The sequence below is a fragment of the Rattus norvegicus genome, chromosome 3, assembly GCF_021556685.1.
Source record: "Rattus norvegicus strain SHRSP/BbbUtx chromosome 3, alternate assembly SHRSP_T2T, whole genome shotgun sequence".
Classification (NCBI taxonomy): Eukaryota; Metazoa; Chordata; class Mammalia; order Rodentia; family Muridae; genus Rattus; species Rattus norvegicus.
Window position 1 is genome coordinate 144309619 of NC_141536.1, and position 17726 is coordinate 144327344.

The 17726-nt window shown below is 50.3% G+C and overlaps 1 protein-coding gene across 3 annotated transcripts in view; it reads right to left on the reverse strand.

Moving 5' to 3' along the window:
- Positions 1-8524: 8524 nt before the first annotated feature.
- Positions 8525-17726, reverse strand: part of Uqcc1 (ubiquinol-cytochrome c reductase complex assembly factor 1) — a 92519-nt gene continuing 83317 nt past the window's right edge. For 2 of the 3 annotated variants that reach the window (XM_087654435.1, XM_087654434.1), the window contains exons 9-10: positions 13062-13175; positions 8525-10144 (exon numbers count right to left, since the gene is read on the reverse strand). In XM_087654435.1, the coding sequence (XP_087510561.1) occupies positions 10010-10144; positions 13062-13175 (249 nt within the window). In that variant the 3' untranslated portion in view covers positions 8525-10009. The remainder of the gene's footprint in view (positions 10145-13061; positions 13176-17726) is intronic. The other variant, NM_001109446.2, reaches the window with a different exon arrangement.

The following is a 17726-nucleotide window of genomic DNA, read 5'->3' on the forward strand; positions in this document are numbered from 1 at the left end:
GGAAGATTTCTGTCTAGTCAGTCTCTTGTAGATCCAAGACTGGCCCTGAAGGCTAAGATGGCTGCCAGCAATGCCAGTGGAGTGTGGCTGACGGGTCCCACCAGTGCCTTTAGGATCTGGCCTAACATAGGAGGCCAAGATCATCCCTTCCTCTGCACGTGTGTAAGACTCTTCACATACCTCCCCGGCATGCGGGAAGGTTTTCCCCATGACTGTGATGCTGTACGGGCTCATCTTAATCACCCACCTATCCTCACCAACCTCTGGTCCCATCCACCCATCCGATTCCACCCAATGATTCCACACAGTCCCCCTCTTGTTCCCACACCACTGTGCAGGAGGAGACATCTGAGAGGGCTGTCCTTCTTCAGCATCTTCATGGTCTCTTCCTTTCCTTCCTGAGGAAGAGAAATGGCTTGTTCGAAGATGGCTTGGGAAGGGGCTGAGCTCAGGTGTTCTTGGATTCATTCTCACACTCACACCTTCTCTCCTCTTCCTTCTCTTTCTCTTCTTCTTCCTCCTCCTCCCCTGCCCTGCCCTGCCTTAGGGAAACTTAGCCTGTTCTGTATATACCTACTCTTTATAAGCTCTCAAAGGAAGCTTGCTCTGCGGGAGGAACTCTGTCCTGTTGTGGATGTTTAGTTCTGTGGGAATACTAGAGTCTGTTTGATGCTCATCAGAGACACTAGTAAAGCTACCATTTTTTTTAATCTTTATTAACTTGAGTATTTCTTATTTACATTTCGATTGTTATTCCCCTTTCCGGTATCCCGGCCAACATTCCCCTAACCCCTCCCCTTCTATATGGGTGTTCCCCTCCCCATCCTCCCCCCATTACTTCCCTCCCCCCAACAATCACGTTCACTGGGGGTTCAGTCTTGGCAGGACCAAGGGCTTCCCCTTCCACTGGTGCTCTTACTAGGCTATTCATTGTAAAGCTACCATTTTTATGTTCATCTGTCTGGTGTCTTATTTCCGGCTCCATTTTGAATTTGCAAGGAGGAAGAAACGTTATCTACTGAGCCTTACGGCCCCCCGTTACAGGTACAGTCACCCCTCCTTATCCCTCCCTTCCCTTTTCCCTCAATCCAGTCTTCCCAAGATGGATTCGGTGTCCACTTTCAGCTAGTGCTGGGGCAGAGGGTTCCCAAAGATGAGTGGGAGCGTGCGTGCGTCTGCCCTGGAAAAGCTCACAGGTGAGTAAGGAAGATAGACTCATAAATAATTATAAACCATGGATTAGACCAATGTATAAACCACAGGGCTTAGTGTCTATGACCTATTCTGGAGCTTTAGAGAAACCAGGCTCTCTGGAACTTTTCTTACTCTCCTCTCCACATTCTGGAAAGGGGCTTTTGATATGGGCAGATTCTGGGTCCCAGTCTCACCAACTATGGCTCAAAGGGGTCCCCAGAAAGCCTTTGCTGGATTAGTACTGGAGCAGATGTGAACGAGGAGAATCATAGGTCTGAGCTCTGTATACTCCTTTCTAAGACCGAAAGCTATGGAAGGGGCAGGCAAGGCATGAAGGGCATAGTTGGGAGAGGGGGAGAGGCTGGTGGTTAGCGGTAACAGCGGGTGTGCGTGCGTGCGTGTGTAAGGGAGTGCTACTGCCAAGGGAAGAGCTGAGACCATTTACAGCTGTCTCTTTTCTTCCCAGTAAACCATTAGCTCCCTTCCCAAACTACTTCTTCTGAATGGTGGAGAAATTCTAGATTCGTTGAGCATCAGTAACAGCTGGCCTCTGTTCTTCTCCTTTCTCTTCCGGGCTTCTCTCTTCAGGAATCCCCCTCCCATTTGTCTTTGCAATTTTTCCTCTTAAGAAAGAGGTCAAGGGGGCTGGAGAGATGGCTCAGTGGTTAAGAGCACTGGCTGCTCTTCCTAAAGGTCCTGAGTTCAATCCCTAGCAATCGCATGGTGGTTCACAACCAGCTATAATGGAATTTGATTCCTGTTTCTGATGTGAACGAAGACAGAGTGTTTATATACAAACTCATGAATAAACATTTTTTTTCTAAAGGATAAAGATTCAAGCTAGGTGGTGGTGCACACTCTTAATCCTAGCACTCGGGAGGCAGAAGCAGGTGGATCTCTGTAAGTTTGAAGCCAGCCTGGTCTAAGTAGCAAATCCTAAGCCATCCTGGGCTATCCAGTAAAACTCTGCTGAAAAGAACGATGGGCTAAGAGATGGCTTAATGATTATAAACACTGGCTGCTCTTCCGGAGGACTGAGATTCATGGCAGTGCCATCATAATGGCTCACAACCATCTATAATGCTAGTTCCAGGAGATCCAACACCTTATGGCTTCAGGCACTAGGCACATGACTAGCCCCCTAGCCAGGATTCTCCCAATCCCATCCTTGGAGACCTCCCTGGGCTCCCTGACTGGAAGTCAGTCTAGGACCCAGAACCTGCCCAGAACTCACCTCAAACTCAAATACACACAGAATGAACCTTTTGGCAGTTGGGGGGATGGGTAAGAAAGGGATCTTTTCACCTCGCCAGAACCAGGTCTTGTTTGAAAAGGCAGATTTCTATGTTTGATAGGGATTAATGACAAGAGTCTTTAACATTCAAGGAAAATCTTTACTATTCAACTAAATGCAATGTCATCTCAGCTTACATCTTGAAAGGCTCAAATGCTGTTCTCCTGTGCTGCCGTTACCTCACGCGGTCTGCATTCTCTTAATGACCAATTGTGTTCCTAGAATATTCCAAAGCCCTTAAACCTCCCCCAGCTTACTCTCTGGTCCCTTCTAGAGGCTCTGTTCATTCCCTCAGTATCCTCTTTAGATCCCGCCTTCTGTATCCCTTCTTGCTCTTCCTACACCTCTTCAAAGAGCTGTCACCTCTGCCCCAGTCTCACCCCACCCCCCCTCCCCCCTCCCCCCTGGGAACCTATTCACTTTCATGATTACATGTCTTCTGTATACTCGAGACAGGCTAGTCATCCCCATCTTTTTTTTTTATTGAGACGGGGTCTTTTTATAAAGCTCTGACTGTGCAGTCCTGGAACTTACCGCGCAGACCAGGCTTGCTTCAAACTCAGAGATCTGCTTGCCTTTGCCTCCCGAGTGCTGAAACTAAAGGCATGTGCCACCACACCTGGCAGTCCACTCATCTCAAGGTCTAGTCCTCCCTTCCCCAGAGCCTCTCTCCTGCCTGAGTCTGGCTCCTACCTAGATCCTCAGCTACCCTAAAATGTATGAAGAGTAATTAGGTAGGGCCCAGATTACATGCTCAGTGGATCCCACCATTTTCCTATTGCACAGTGGGGTGGTAATCCCTGCCACACCTCAGAGTGCTGTGAACATCATGTGGATAAAACCCAACCAAGAGGAGGCTTTCCCAGACAGCAGCAGGGTTGCAGCAGCAGGTCCTGGTGAGTATTCTCTGAAATGTCCCTTTGAATCTTCTCTGCCATTCCCAGGACCAGAGTGTAGATGGGCAGCCCTTCTTGGCCTAGGCTCACGCGTCTTGTCCCTGTCCTGCCTCTCTGCTTTTGTCAAGCTGCAATCCTTACCGAGAAAGTGGGGCAAGGGGTAGCTCACTGCTGCCACTCAGACGATGCATTATCTGGTCACTTCCAGAGCAGGTAGCCCTCTTCTGCAACTTTTCTCTCCCTTTCCCTTAGCAGCCAAGGCCACAGGTCCACCAGAGCCTCAGGAACTTCCTGCCCCTTGCCTTTGCCTGAGCAGCCCCTCACTTCCTGGTTGTCCATTCTTTCTATCCTAACTGCGCCCGCACTGGATTTTCTGACCATACAAGCTCATGAAGCTCAAATGCTTTAACTTTTAAATAGTGTGTGTGTGTGTGTGTGTGTGTGTGTGTGTGTGTGTATGTGAATCCCACGTGTGTACAAGTGCTCTCCTCACAGGCAGAAGATGGCATTAAGCTTCTTGGGGTTGGAGTTCGCTGCCCAATGTAGATAGACACTAGGAACCAAACCTAGGTCCTCTGAAAGAGAAGTAAAGAGCTCTTAACTAATGTGGCATCTCTCTAGCCCCTTTCCTGTGTCTCTGTGTGATATTTGTTTGAGATGGGATTTCTCTATACAGCCCCTGGCTGACCTGGAACACTATGTAGACCAGGCTAGCCTCAAACCCTGGAGATGTACCTGCCTCTCTGCCTTTTTTTTTTTTTTTTTTTTTTTTTGTTTCTTTTTTTCGGAGCTGGGGACCGAACCCAGGGCCTTGTGCTTCCTAGGTAAGCACTCTACTGCTGAGCTAAATCCCCAGCCCCGCCTCTCTGCCTTTTGAGTGCTGGGTCCTACAGGAGTACACTGTGCTCTGCCCGTCTTTTCACGTAACCACAAATAACTGCCTCATCTACAGCTCTCTAGAAGGACAGCAGACGGCTGGAGTGCCGGCCACAAGACCCTGTGGGCGGGATAAACTTGGGCCTTTCCAAGCTTCTGACTGACACCTCTCCGAGCAGTCAGTGGGATAACAGGTGACAGATGTGTCTGTCAGAGAACAGAAATTAAGTGTGATTTTTAAGTTTTATTGTCCACATCACTGGACAAATGTTTCTCATTTGAAAACCTCTAAGGAAAGCACTATCTTCTGATGTGTGACAGGGACTTCATGACCTTGAAGTGGTCGCCCCTCCATCTTTGACTGTGGGGAAGCTCCTGGCTATGTCTTTTATGCAACTGCAGATCTCCACACTGACTGGAGGAAGGTGGTGTAGTCTAGGGATAGGGCCGGGTCCTGCAGCCACAAGGTAGGGGGTAGAACCAGCCTGGGTAACTCTCTAGGCCTCCTTAGCCTCAAATGCCTTCACTTGTGGTAAAAATGCTTACGAGGGGCTGGAGAGATGGCTCCGTGGTTGAGAGCACTGACTGCTCTTCCAGAGGTCCTGAGTTCAAATCCCAGCAACCACATGGTGGCTCACAACCATCTGAAATGAAATCCGATGCCCTCTTCTGGTGTGTCTGAAGATAGCTACAGTGTACTTATATATAATAAATAAATAAATCTTTAAAAAAGAAAATGCTTACCAGGATGTCCACCATATTGCTGAGGAGAATGTACTTACAAGTTTAATAAGTAAACAACCGGGGCTGGGGATTTAGCTCAGTGGTAGAGCGCTTGCCTAGGAAGCGCAAGGCCCTGGGTTCGGTCCCCAGCTCCGAAAAAAAGAACCAAAAAAAAAAAAAAAATAAGTAAACAACCAAAACCCAGCCAATCAAAACCATGTGAGTGTTGATGATTAGCAGGTTAGGCTAGTCTCTTTTGGTGGGAAATGTCCCAAATAGGGTTTCTTTTTAAAATTGGATTTCACATACATCTATAGTGTTTTGGCTCTCTCTCTCTCTCTCTCTCTCTCTCTCTCTCTCTCTCTCTCTCAAGTCCCCTTCTGTTTTCCCGTCTTTGGTGTTTTGAGACCCAGTGAGTTGGATTAGTTAGTTGCATGAGCCTGGGTGTGGGCTTATTTACTGGGACATGGACAAGCAGTGTCTACCCTGCTGTCAGAAATGCTTCTCTTTTCCCCACAAACCAGTCTCTCAGGAAGGGACTGGGCCTGAAGAGCCCTATCTCCATCCATGATGGGGTCTTGCTGGGCCCCATCTTGTTCCGGTCGGTAGCATCGGATGCTGGGAGTCCCTGAGTGCAATGGCCAGGTCGTGTCGGCAGACAGCATTTCCCAGCATCCCAGCTCTTCTATTTCCTCTGCTCCCCTTCCGTGATACTCCCCAAGCCTTGGGAAAGAGAGTTGAAATAGCTGTCCCATTAAAAAATTTAATTTTATGTGCATGTGTGTTTTGCCTACATCTGAGTACTACGTACAAGCCTGGTGTCTGCAGAGGCCGGAGAGGAACTGGATCCCCTGGGAGTGGATTACTGATGGCTGTGAGCTGTCATGAGCGCTGGGAATCAAACCCAGGTCCAGTGGAAGAGCAGTCAGTGGCATCTTTCTGGCCCTTAGATGTTCCCTGAGTACTCTGTATTCTGACCACTTGTGAGCCTCGGCACTGACCTCTGCTCACTGCAGAGAGTAGCTTCCCTGACCAAGGCTTCGAGCAGTACTAATCAATGGGTGTAAACTAGGTATTCAGAGGACAGTTGACACCATGGTCACTTAGCAAACCAACATCAAGGTTCACCCTCAGGCCTATGACCTCAGCCACGGGCTTTCGACCAGACACAGACTGGTTAGAACCAGGCAGACTCACTCTCATGGGTCTCAAATCCAATCAGAAAGCAGTTGATTACCCTTGTGACAGCCATGCCACCGCTGCACAAGTGGGGACACCTTGCCTGGCATTGTAGCTTACAGGGTTCACAGCTGGGTAGGAACGCTGACTTCTCTCCCGGACCAGTCCGCCCGGCGGCACCTTCCACACAACGGACGCTCGCCTCCAGGAAGGATGCTGCCAGCTCAGCTCTAACTTGCTTTCTCTATGTCCTGTAACTGAAGTGTGCGCTGGCTTTAGCAGTGAGGTCTTCTGTCCAGTTCTAAAGGACAACCAAGAGCAAGAGCAATGGCAACCATGTATGGTCTTGGGGACACTGGGTAGGATTTCAAGTGCAATCATTTTCCCTCTTTCCTTGCAACATTTGCACTTTATATTTCAAATTTTGCTTCAGAATTTCCTTTCACTCACTTATTCACATTCAGTTGTGTGTGTGTGTTGTGTGTATGTGTGTGTTATGTGTGTGTTGTGTGTATGTGTGTGTTGTGTGTGTGTGTTGTGTGTATGTGTGTGGTGTGTGTGTATGTGTGTGTTGTGTGTATGTGTGTATTGTGTATGTGTGTATATGTGTGTATTGTGTGTATGTGTGTCTGTTGTGTGTAGTGTGTGTGTGTTGTGTGTATGTGTGTGTTGTGTGTATGTGTGTGTGTTGTGTGTATGTGTGTATGTGTGTGTTGTGTGTGTGGTGTGTGTGTGTATGCGTGTGTATGTGTTGTGTGTGGTATGTGTGTGCTGTGTATGTGTGTGTTGTATGTGTGTGTGTATGTGTTGTGTGTGTGTTGTGTATGTGTGTATGTGTTGTGTGTGTGTTGTGTATGTGTGTGTGTTGTGTGTGTGTTGTGTATGTGTGTGTGTTGTGTGTATGTGTGTGTATGTGTTGTGTGTGTTGTGTGTGTGTTGTGTATGTGTTTTGTGTATGTGTATTGTGTGTGTTGTGTGTGTATGTGTGTGTTGTGTATGTGTGTGTTGTGTATGTGTGTGTTGTGTGTGTGTGTATGTGTTGTGTGTATGTGTGTGTGTGGTGACCTATGCCATGGAGAGCGGAGGTCAGAAGTCAGTTTGCAGGGCTCAGTTCTCTCCTACCATGTGGGGTCCCAGCAATGTAAGCAGGGTCATTGGGTTCAGCAGTTTTTACCCACTGGGCCGCCCCATGGCCCTTTCTTTTATTGAGATAGACAGGGTTTCACGCTGTGGCTCAGGACAACCGTGCCTCAGCCATGCCTGGCTTTTTAAATAATGGTGTGTTTTAACTTATTTTATCAAAAGGACAAAAATCATTCCCAAAGAGCAGTCTTCCAGGGAAGAGCGAGTCCCCTCCCTGCACTCATCTGTCTAACCCTTTTCTTTTTTTTTTTTTTAATTAAAAAAGTGTTTACATGGGGCCTTTGGGTTTGGAATTGCTTGATACTGTAGCATCACTGCTAAATAAGTGCAGCTGAGGCTAGCCCAGCGGGGCCCTTTTGGTTGGGCTAGCACTGACAGCCAGTGGCTCAGCTGTCCGTTCACTCTCAGTTATGAACCAGGTGCACACAGGCACTGCACGGCAGTGCACAGTGAGTGACCTCCCAACTCAGCAGCCACTCTGTGCAGCTGCAGCCAACATCATCGATCACAGTCCGGAAGGAGGGTGAGACAAAAACCACCTCAGTGTTTTTGAGAGGTGCCAAGTTTAGAGAGGACACCATCAAGAGCAACCTGGAAAGCCTGCAGGGGTCTGGGGGAGAGGGGCAGGGAGGCGATACTCGAGAGGGTTAAGATTCCTTTAGTCAGCACAAGAGGTCCAGGTACAGGAGAGAGTGGGGTCCCTTCAGATAACCCCAAGCGACTCAGGGTGCTCAGGGGAGAGATGGATGAGACCTGTAAAAGCAGGCCAGGATGAGTGGGAGTCAACCAAACAGCCTGTGGCCTATCGAGTACCTGAGTTTTATCTTGAAGATGAGAGGGCCCAGTGTGGCAACCGACACAGGTGTTGGTGAATGAGGAGCTTTGTGGAGAGTTGCTGGATCCTAGCACTGAATGCTGTCGATATAATCTATGCGCAGGGACTCAGCTAGGCTTTGTGTGAACTCAGAACCTAAGGAAGGTGGGCAAGGGTACCGGCACGGTCGCAAATGACCTTTAAAGTTGCGAGCAAACTTTGAGGTTCCAGGACAGGAAAGCAAGCCCAGTAGCTAAGCTGGTGCTGCGGGTTGGGATCTGTGGCTAGGGAGCTGCCCTGGGCAGCAAATGGGTTAACGCTCAAATAACTTTTATATATGAATTAATGTGCAGAGTTAGGAGCCAAAATCTGTTCCATTAATTTTTCCATCCATTCCAGGAGCAGTTAGGTACACACAGTAAAGTTTATTTTGGTGCATGGCATACCTCAGTCCATTAAAAATAAATTAATCAGCAAATCCCTGCCTGGCTCGCCTCTGGTTTATGTAAATAGTGCCCAGATGTAATGAGTTACAAGGTGCTATTATCTCATACCCACAGAGGACGCCTCACTCCAGAGCCCCGCTTGCAACAAAAGCATCTTAAATAAACTGAGAAGGCGGCTTGATTTGTAATGTTTTCACAGAAGTGGCGCATACCTCACAGTATAGGGTTTCTTCATATGACTCATTTTATAGCAAGTTCAATGAAGGAAGCTGGGAGGGGGAAGGGAGGGGCGAGACGGTCCCCACCCCCATTCCTCAATTTCAGAAAACCTTCCAAGAGATGAGCCAGACTCAGAGAAGAGAGACCAGGCCCCTCGAGTGCCCAGATCCAGCTCCCATTACAGCACATGCTTTAGAAGCTGGGGAGGCTTGCGATGGTACCAACATGCCAGGAGAATGTTCTCTTTATCACACTATCTCATGTGAGGGGGGCCACGTGAGGAAAGAGTGTGTGTTCCCTCTGCACTTCACCGTGGGTGACAAAGGGACTTTTGTTCTTTCTAAATGACTTAGGATGTGACAAGCCCCTTGGTCCTCAGAGACCTCCTGGATCCCAGAGAACATGCCTGGCAGACTGTGCCTTGCCTAGACAGTGGCTCCTCTTGTGACCTGCAGACAGGAGCAGCAGGGAGCCCCTGACCTCCTCTCTTCCTCTTGCTGCCTCTAGCTGAGCTGGAGTTATCTCCTGAGCTTGGAGAATCCACAGTCTCACCTACGCCTTTCTTTTCTCTTGGTTTTTCAAGATAAGGTTCCTCTCCGTAACTCTGGCTCCCCTGACATTCACTCTGTAGACCAGGCTGGCCTAGAACGCAGAGCATCACCTGCCTCTGCCTCCCGAGTGCTTGGATTAAATACATGGGCCACTACACTGGGCTTTACCTATGTTTCTAAGAGACCTTGGAACAAAGAAAAACCATGGCAGAAATAAATCTCTCTTTTTAATGGCTACTTCAACCCCATGGCTCACAGATGGGGAACAGTATATGGTTACCTGCATTGACTTAGGGACATTACAAACTGCTCCAGGCACAGGGGGCCCTGGGTGAAGGCACCCCCTTTTTAACCTACCCATCCCTTCCTCAGCCTTCAGATAAAGCTCTCAGTCACGTGTGCTGCTGAAGGGGCGTGGGAAGTGTGCTTGGGGCTTCTCTTGAGGGAGGGAAGGTATCAGAAGAGCAAGAGGATCTCCCAGCAGCACCCCCACCAGATCAGACTCCTGGGCTCAGGAAGGAGAAACTCAGCACGAATGGACCGAGTGTTCAACAGGTGCTGTTCAAAAGTCAGTCCAGGCTGCCTTCTTCAGGGTCCTGGGGCAAACAGGCACTTCTTCCATGGAGGTTCCTCAGAGCCAGCCAACCGGCTGGCTGTCCGAAGGGACCAGTCTGTCAAAGACCTTCATCATTGTAAGTAGGAGCATGGGGCTTCAAGATGCTTTGTGGATTTTTCTCCACCAGAGGGCGCCATCTCACTTCCCCTGTCAGCAGCAGATCCTCCCCGTTCATGGAGTCCAGGTATTGCATCTGCAAGTAGAGAGGGGACAGAACAGAGGATAGGTGCTCACTCGAGGGAGACACAGCCTCCACAAGGAGAAGAGAGGGACAGGAATGATGGTGGGGGTTATCTGACTGTCCAGATCCAAGGTTACTACATAAAAAAAACTTGGAGAAATAATTACCCAGGGCGGCGGTTCTCAACCTCTGGGCCACGATCCCTTTGGGATCAAATGATCCTTTTGCAGAGGTCGCATATCAGACATCCTACATATCAGCATGTCAGATATTTACACTATGATTCTTAACAGTAGCAAAATTACAGTGATGAAGTAACAAGGAAGCAATTTTATGGTTGGGGTCACCACAACATGAGGGACTCTGGTATTAAAGGGTCACAGCATTAGGAAGGTTGAGAACTACTGGCCTAGTGACTCGCACTGTCACACATCTCCGCTCCACCCACTCCAGATGAGGGACATTAACCACTGCTACATCCCCATCACAAAGTTCTTGCAGGCCAGGAGTTTGAGCGAATGACTGTTACTCCCTGCCCTCCACTGGTGGCACTGCACCGAGAGCAGCTGGAAATGTGTGTCTCATGGGGACCGGGGGTGGGGTGGGGTGGGGACACAGCAAGGTGTATGCAAAACACCACACGCCAGCTGGTTTTCTAGTGTCTGTGACTCCACTGTCCTTTAGTAGCCCTGTGGCTGCCCAGTGGGCTGTTTGCCTGGCCCCATTGGGCAGGCTCCCTTACAGAAGAGGACGGAAGACTGGGGGCGTCATCTTAGGTCTTGGATTGTCCCCTCTTCAAAGAGCTCACTGCTCCAGTCGCGTCTTACGATGCCTCTTGAACTTAGCCCCAGCCTCACCAGAGAGGTCCAGGTTTGCCAGGGAAGCAGCTCAACTGAAACAGAGCCCCGCCTCTTTCTGGCTCCTCTGCTCCTCCCTCCAATGCCACCATTTTGCCTTCCTCCCAGGTGGGTAGCCTCGACATAACTGCAGACATAACTGCTTATCAAACAGTAGCAGGTGTGTAGCGCCAGAGACTGCTCAAGACTCAGCGTACTGGGCTGCCATGACACTCCTCTCCTTGGTCTTCCCCAGCACCCTCCTGAACCTGGGTCACACGACAGGCTGATTGGCTGCCTGTGACCTGTCTGGGTCCTGGAGGGGAGGACTGACACAGCAGGTCCTCAAGGCATGGCCGAACTGGGTCCCCATCAATAGCTCCTTGCTTTCTTAGGGCCACTACTGCCCACTTCTAATGGTTCCAAGTGAGACTATTCACAAAGACATTAGTTATGGCAAACTCTTCCTTCTGGGCCCCTGGGAAGGTCCTAGCTGTCATGGCCTTTGGCACAAGCCCACTAGGCCAAATGGGAAAATTGGGTGGGTCTCAAAAAAAAAAAAAAAGTATTTACTTTGCCAATTTCAATCCCTGTCCGAGAGTGAGGCTCTCCAGCCGGAAGTGCCTTCTCCCTGGCTTTGGCAGATCTCAAGAACTGTCTAACGGCAGTCTTGACTTCAGGAGTTCCCTACCATCTGTCTGTCAACAGCTTCCGCATGTCTGCCTTTCTGCAGGCAACTAGCTGGTCCTATTTGCCCTGTCTGCTCTAGAGCTGGGGTCTAGCCTTCCCTTTCCTGGCTGTTGGAGGCTAGCAAGGCCATGGGGGTGAACTCGGGAGTTACTGTGGCACGATGCCCCTCCTACCCCACAGGCTGAGTCCACAGGCGTGGCTCACGAACAGCCCGATCCGGTGAGCTGTCTGCAGCAGCTGTGGCCTCTGGTGGTTAAATGATTCACCCAGCTTGGGGTCTGAGGCCAGTCATGCAGGCTGAACCAACTGCGAGACCCCGGAAAAGCCTCCACGGGCCACCTCAGGATGAGTGAGTTCATTCATTCAGCAGGCATTAGTTTCCTACCCAAGCAGGTCTGGGGCAAGAGATCAGGAGTTAATTCACATTATTAGCCGTGCTCAAGGAGTCCTTCCGAAAGAGCTCCCTGGAAGCTTTAGAATCAGGAGCCCTGAAAAGTCAGGAGTAAGGCCCTGACCGGGGGACCCCGATCGATAGTGAAGAGCGGCCAGTGGGGAGAGCTAGAGATGTCTGTTAGGTGTTGCCTGAAGCCTGGCTCTGCTACATGTTAGGAGCGGGGAAATCTACGAGTACACAATGGGCATGGTGGGTGTCACTATGCCTCCTGCCAGCTTCCAGGACTGAGGGCGTGGTATTTAGCACAGCCCCCAGCCCCCAGCCCCCAGCCCCCAGCCCCAGCAGTAACGAAACAGCGAATGAATAGCCATGGCTTTCTGAAAGCAGATTGAGCTTCCTTTCCTCTCTGTCCCCATCCCTAGGATCCTTGGCCCCGTCACAGCTGGACACGGACACGCTCTTTCTTTGTTTTTTTCTCCCCAAGAAAGAAACAGTCTTGAAAAGACAAGAGAGTCCTGGAACTCTCTATGTAGGCCAGGCTGACTTTGAACTTAGAGATCTGTCTGCCTCTGCCTCCCAAGAGCTGGGATTAAAGGCATTGCCACTACGACTGAGCTGAAGACGTTCATTCACAAGCTAGGCCTGGTGGCTCACAGGTAAAGGCAGGAGGATCGGGAATCAGGGCCAGCCTGGGCTACAGGAGAGAAACCTTGTCTGAAAGAAAGAGAAAGAGAGCCGGAAGGAAGGAAGGAAGGAAGGAAGGAAGGAAGGAAAGGAAAGGAAAGGAAAGGAAAGGAAAGGAAAGGAAAGGAAAGGAAAGGAAAGGAAGAAAAGGAGGGAGGGAGGAGCCCTGTTTTCGGCAGAGCGCTTGCTGCTTATGAGATTGGGTCAGAATCCCTTAAACTAGCTCCTGGTGTGTTCCTCTTATCACCTGCCAAGGTGCTAATGGCATACACTCAGGAGGATGCAGATGCCGCCATGTTTGCACAGGGAGAGAGATGGTGCTGACCTGTTTCCTCACATACTCCACCAGCAGTTCAAGCTGCCGAGGGTCTTCACATTTTTGATTGAAGAAAGTTCTCCAGAGAGCAGCAGCCAGGCCGTGATCATCTGAAAGGATCCCCTGAAACAGAACAGGAGGTATCTTGCAGAGCCACGATACAGAACTTGGATATTTCAATGGGAGACCAGAGAATAGATTCAGAAGGAGCGAGAGGGCATTGGGAGAGCTTCTGAAAACATCCGGCCAGGCGTTTGGGGGTTTGTTGAGACAGGGTTTAACTGGGTAGCTCTGGCTCGTCTGATGGAACGCACTATGTAGACCAGGCTGGAACTCACAAAGCTGCCTGTGCCTCCCGAGTGGTGCTTCTTTGTTTAAAAGTAAATCTTATTTTTAGTTTATGTGTATGAGGGTTTGGCCTGCATGTGCACCACATTCGTGCCTGGAATGAGCAGAGACCAGAAAAGTGTGTCCGATTCCCTGCAACTGGAGCTGAGGTAGTTGTGAAGCAGCACACGGGTGCTAGGAATAAAGCCCAGGTCCTCTGGAAAAGTAGCCAGTGCTCATAACCACTGAGGTCTCCCAGCCCCTCAACCATTCTTTTCATATAGAAGAACACGGGACTCTGAGGGTCATGGCACTGGCTAAGGTAACGCAGAGCTGGTGCCTGTGTTTGGCGGACCCTTCCAGGTAAGGTTCATCCAACCCTACCTTTCTGTGCCTGGCCTAGACAATGAACGCCTGCAAAGCCCAGGAAGGCTAGCACAGCAGCCATACTTGTGCTGCTGTTAACAAAGTGCGGGCTAGCAGCACTGCTAGTCTGTTTGCCTGGGCATGGGGATGGATGTGGCTTCTCACACTTGCGTGGTCCAAGGTCACACATCTGCAAGGTAGCAAGCTAGCTCTTTGGGAAAAGGGACTGGGTACCTTGCCTTCACTGTTACCCATGAGGAGAGGAGCAGGCTGCTTAGCTGGGTGGCCATGGGTGTCAGGGGGCTGCACCTGCTCCGAGCCTGGCTGTGTGCCTGATATTGCCTCTCCTGGCTCTGGGAAGTCTATTTGGAAGCCCAGATATTCTAGAGGCCAATTAAAGACATTTTCTAGCTCGGACCTCTAGTGCAGGGAGGATGAAGGCGACAGAGGGAGAGGCCCCAGAAGTGTTTTGTGCCTTTGTGCAAGGTAGGTCATGGAACTGAAGTGCTGCCTTGGACTCAGAAAACTGGACTGAGTCTGAGTTCTGCCACAGTCAGGTTTGATGGTAACAGTTAAACCCCAGTCTCGGGCTTCTTGGGGACTCAGAGCAATGAAAACATTTGCTCTAAAACGGGTGTGGTGGTGCATACCTCTAACCCCAGACCTGGAGCAGTGGAGGTAAAAGGAAACACTTGTTCTATCGATACCATCCTCAGATTACAGAGATGAGGTAATGTGCCCCGGGGGTGTGGCTCAGTAAGCACTCGCTTAGTATCTTCAAAAGCCCTGGATTCAATTCCTAGTTCCACCACACAAAAAAAAGTAACGGGTTTTAAAAATAATTCCACTTACTGATTTTGCAGGCATGCGGGTTTGGGTGTACCCACGCCACAGGGTGCACGTGACGGTCAGGGGACAACCATCAAGGGTTGGTTCTCTCCTTTCCCCATGCGGGTCCCTGGGATCCAGCTTGGCCCATAGGCTTGGTGGTAACTTTCTTAACCAAGTGAGCTCGCGCTAGCACAGCTTTTTGATTTTTGCAACAGGGTCACCCAGGGCTGCCCTTAAATTCTCTACGTAGCCAAGGGAGGCCTTGAACTCCTGACTCATTGGCTACGCTGTGCCAGGTTGCAAAGCCATTTTAAAAGTGAAATATGTTGGGCACAATACATAAGAGCACGCTTTAGTTAGCAGCCGATACGGCTGAGACAGCCAGACCACCTAAGTTCAATACCAGCTCAGTCACTTGATGTAGCAGCCTTTGAGAAGCCCTTACTTACCCTGCTGGAGCCTTGGTTTCTCAAGAGTTAGCCAAGCCTGATCATTCCTACCCCACAGAGTTGCAAGCATTAAGAGACAAGGTCCATGAAATGTCTTCATGTAATGAAGACTACGGAGACTCAGGGGCATTTAGTTCTTGTTATACAGTGGTCCAGCCTCACGGGCCTCGAGGTGTCTGAAGCTGATGCCAGGTCAGCTATCAGAAAGGTTTTTAACAAATTGGTGGGGAGACATTTTACCTGCTTCTGTTAAATGACCCCCCCCCCCAGGTCCACAGCTGAAGACCATCCTGGTGTGGTGGCTGAGCTAGGGAAATTCACTTCTAGTGATGGTAACGCGGCCAAGGACAAGCTCAGGCACACCATCTTCCCGCAAGCCATTTGCAAACACAACAGGCCGCCTGCATGTGAAGTGCTCTGGGCACAGGCAGGATGCTGTTGGCTGAGACCCACTTATGTGATATTGGAAGGAGTGGGTGGGCGTGTCACAGGGGCTTGGAGGATGAGCAGAGCCCGGAAAGAGAGAAGCAGGGAGTCAAGGCTTGCTGCACTCAGGGATGCCTGGAGCAGGGGGAGATGGCTGGGACAGGCCAAATCCATACACAGGGGTCCTGAGAAGTTAGAAGAAAAGGGGGACTCAGGAGGTGTTAGCCCTGCCAGCAACCTGTTCCAGACTACCAGGCTTCTTTGCCAGCTAACGACTACCTGTGTCACACAACACGGGTGTGATTACCCCCTCTTGACAGATAAGCTCTGAGGCTCAGAGGTTATCGAGGTAGCTGGTGTTGAAAGGGGACCGTCCCTGCACTGCTGAGGCCAGGAACGGTGTCTGCCTCGTCATCACACAGTACCAGTGTGCTGGAGATGGCAGACTCCAGCACCAAACCCAGCCTGTTAATAACTCAGCGAGAAGGGAGTCTCCTCAGGTCTGCAAACCAGCAGAAGAGGAGAGAGATACGCGGGAGCCAAGCACTAAGGTGCAGGGCAATTTCCCACACTCTAACAGGTTGCCCACTGTTTACCTCGTGGCATAAAAGGCGTTCTTTAGGAAATTAGGGTGTCTAGGTCTAGAGTAAGAGAAGTCATGGCACTGTCCTGGGAACTAGCACCACGTGCTTAGTTAGCATAATGCCAAGAGTGCAATCACAGCGGCTACACTCAGCCCTCAGGGACCTTGTAATCCAGAAGCAGAGGGTAGCACAGAGCAAAGCCCTGGGCACTGAGCAGATGCTAAGGCCCTGGGTGAGACCGAGATCCATCCACTGCTGCATCTGCCCCTCACCCTCACCCTGTACTTGAGAATGCGTCCTGGGAGAGCTCCCCCTGGCCACACTGAACCCTCCACTGTCATCGTCCATCAGTGCACTCTCTTAGTACTGGGTCTTTATCCACTCGCTCAGTAGCTACTCCAGTGCCACCTGTCTCAGTGGCTGCGGTGGGAAGGAGATCAAGCCAACTGTGATTCACCAACATGCCCCTCATCCATCGCACACGATAAACACCAAACCCTCTGTTGCATGGATGGACGGTGAAACGCAGAGCCCACCACAGGGATCCAGAGAGCTTAGGGAAGTCTGTGCAAAGAAATGGCCTTTGAAAATAAGGAGGATCAGGCTGGAGAGATGGCTCAGCGGTTAAGAGCACTGACTGCTCTTCCTAGGGGTCCTGAGTTCAAATCCCAGCAACCACATGGTGGCTCACAACCACCTGCAATGGGATCTGATGCCCTCTTCTGGTGTCTGAAGATAGCTACAGGGTACTTATGTATAATAAACAAACAAACAAACCTTTAAAACAAAACAAAAAAGATTTTTTAAAAGTTTTAGCCAGGTGTACTGTGAATGCCTTTCTTTAATCCCAGCACTTGGGTGGCAGCACTAGCTGGGTCTCTGAGTTCAAGGCCAGCCTGATCTACAGAGTGAGTTCCAGGATAGCCAGGGCTACGCAGAGAAACCCTGGCTGAAAACAACAGACCAAAAAGGAAAAGGGAGAATTAGCTGGGCGTGGTAATTCCCAAGCACTGGGAGGTGGAGACAGGAGGATGTCTGTGAGTTTGAAGCCAGCCTGGTCTACACAGCAAGCTCTGGGACACCCAGCATGTTTAAAAACAACTAAATAAACCAGGCTGCAGAGACAACTCAGTGGTCGTGAGCCCTGGTTTGGTTCCCAGCATCCACATGGTGCCTCACAGTCGTCTGTAACTCTAGTTACGGGGCATCTGACGCCTTCTCCTGGCCTCCACTGTCGCCAGGCATGCACTCGACACACAATATACATGCAGGGAGATATAAATAAATCAATCCATCTGGGAGTACGAGGAGAGCTTCAGGACACTCTAACAAGAGAGAGCAGTGCATGAAAGAACGAGTCCTTCAAGGTAACAAGCTGACCCTCAGGTCCAGGAGAGTTGATCAGGCTCAACATTATCTTCAAGGATGGAGGCCAAAAGACTCCCATGGAGGACAGGCAATGAGGCTAAACCACAACCAGGGAGTACACGGGAAGGACCCATGACTCCAGCCGCATACATAGCAGAGGATGGCATTGTCTGGTATCAACAGGGGGAGAGGCCCTTGGTCCTATGAAGGCTCAAACCCCAGTGTAGGGGAACGCCAGGGAGGTGAGGTAGGACTGGGTGGGGGGGGGAGCATCCTCATAGAGGGGAAGGGAAAGGGGGGAACCCAGAAAGGGGATAACATTT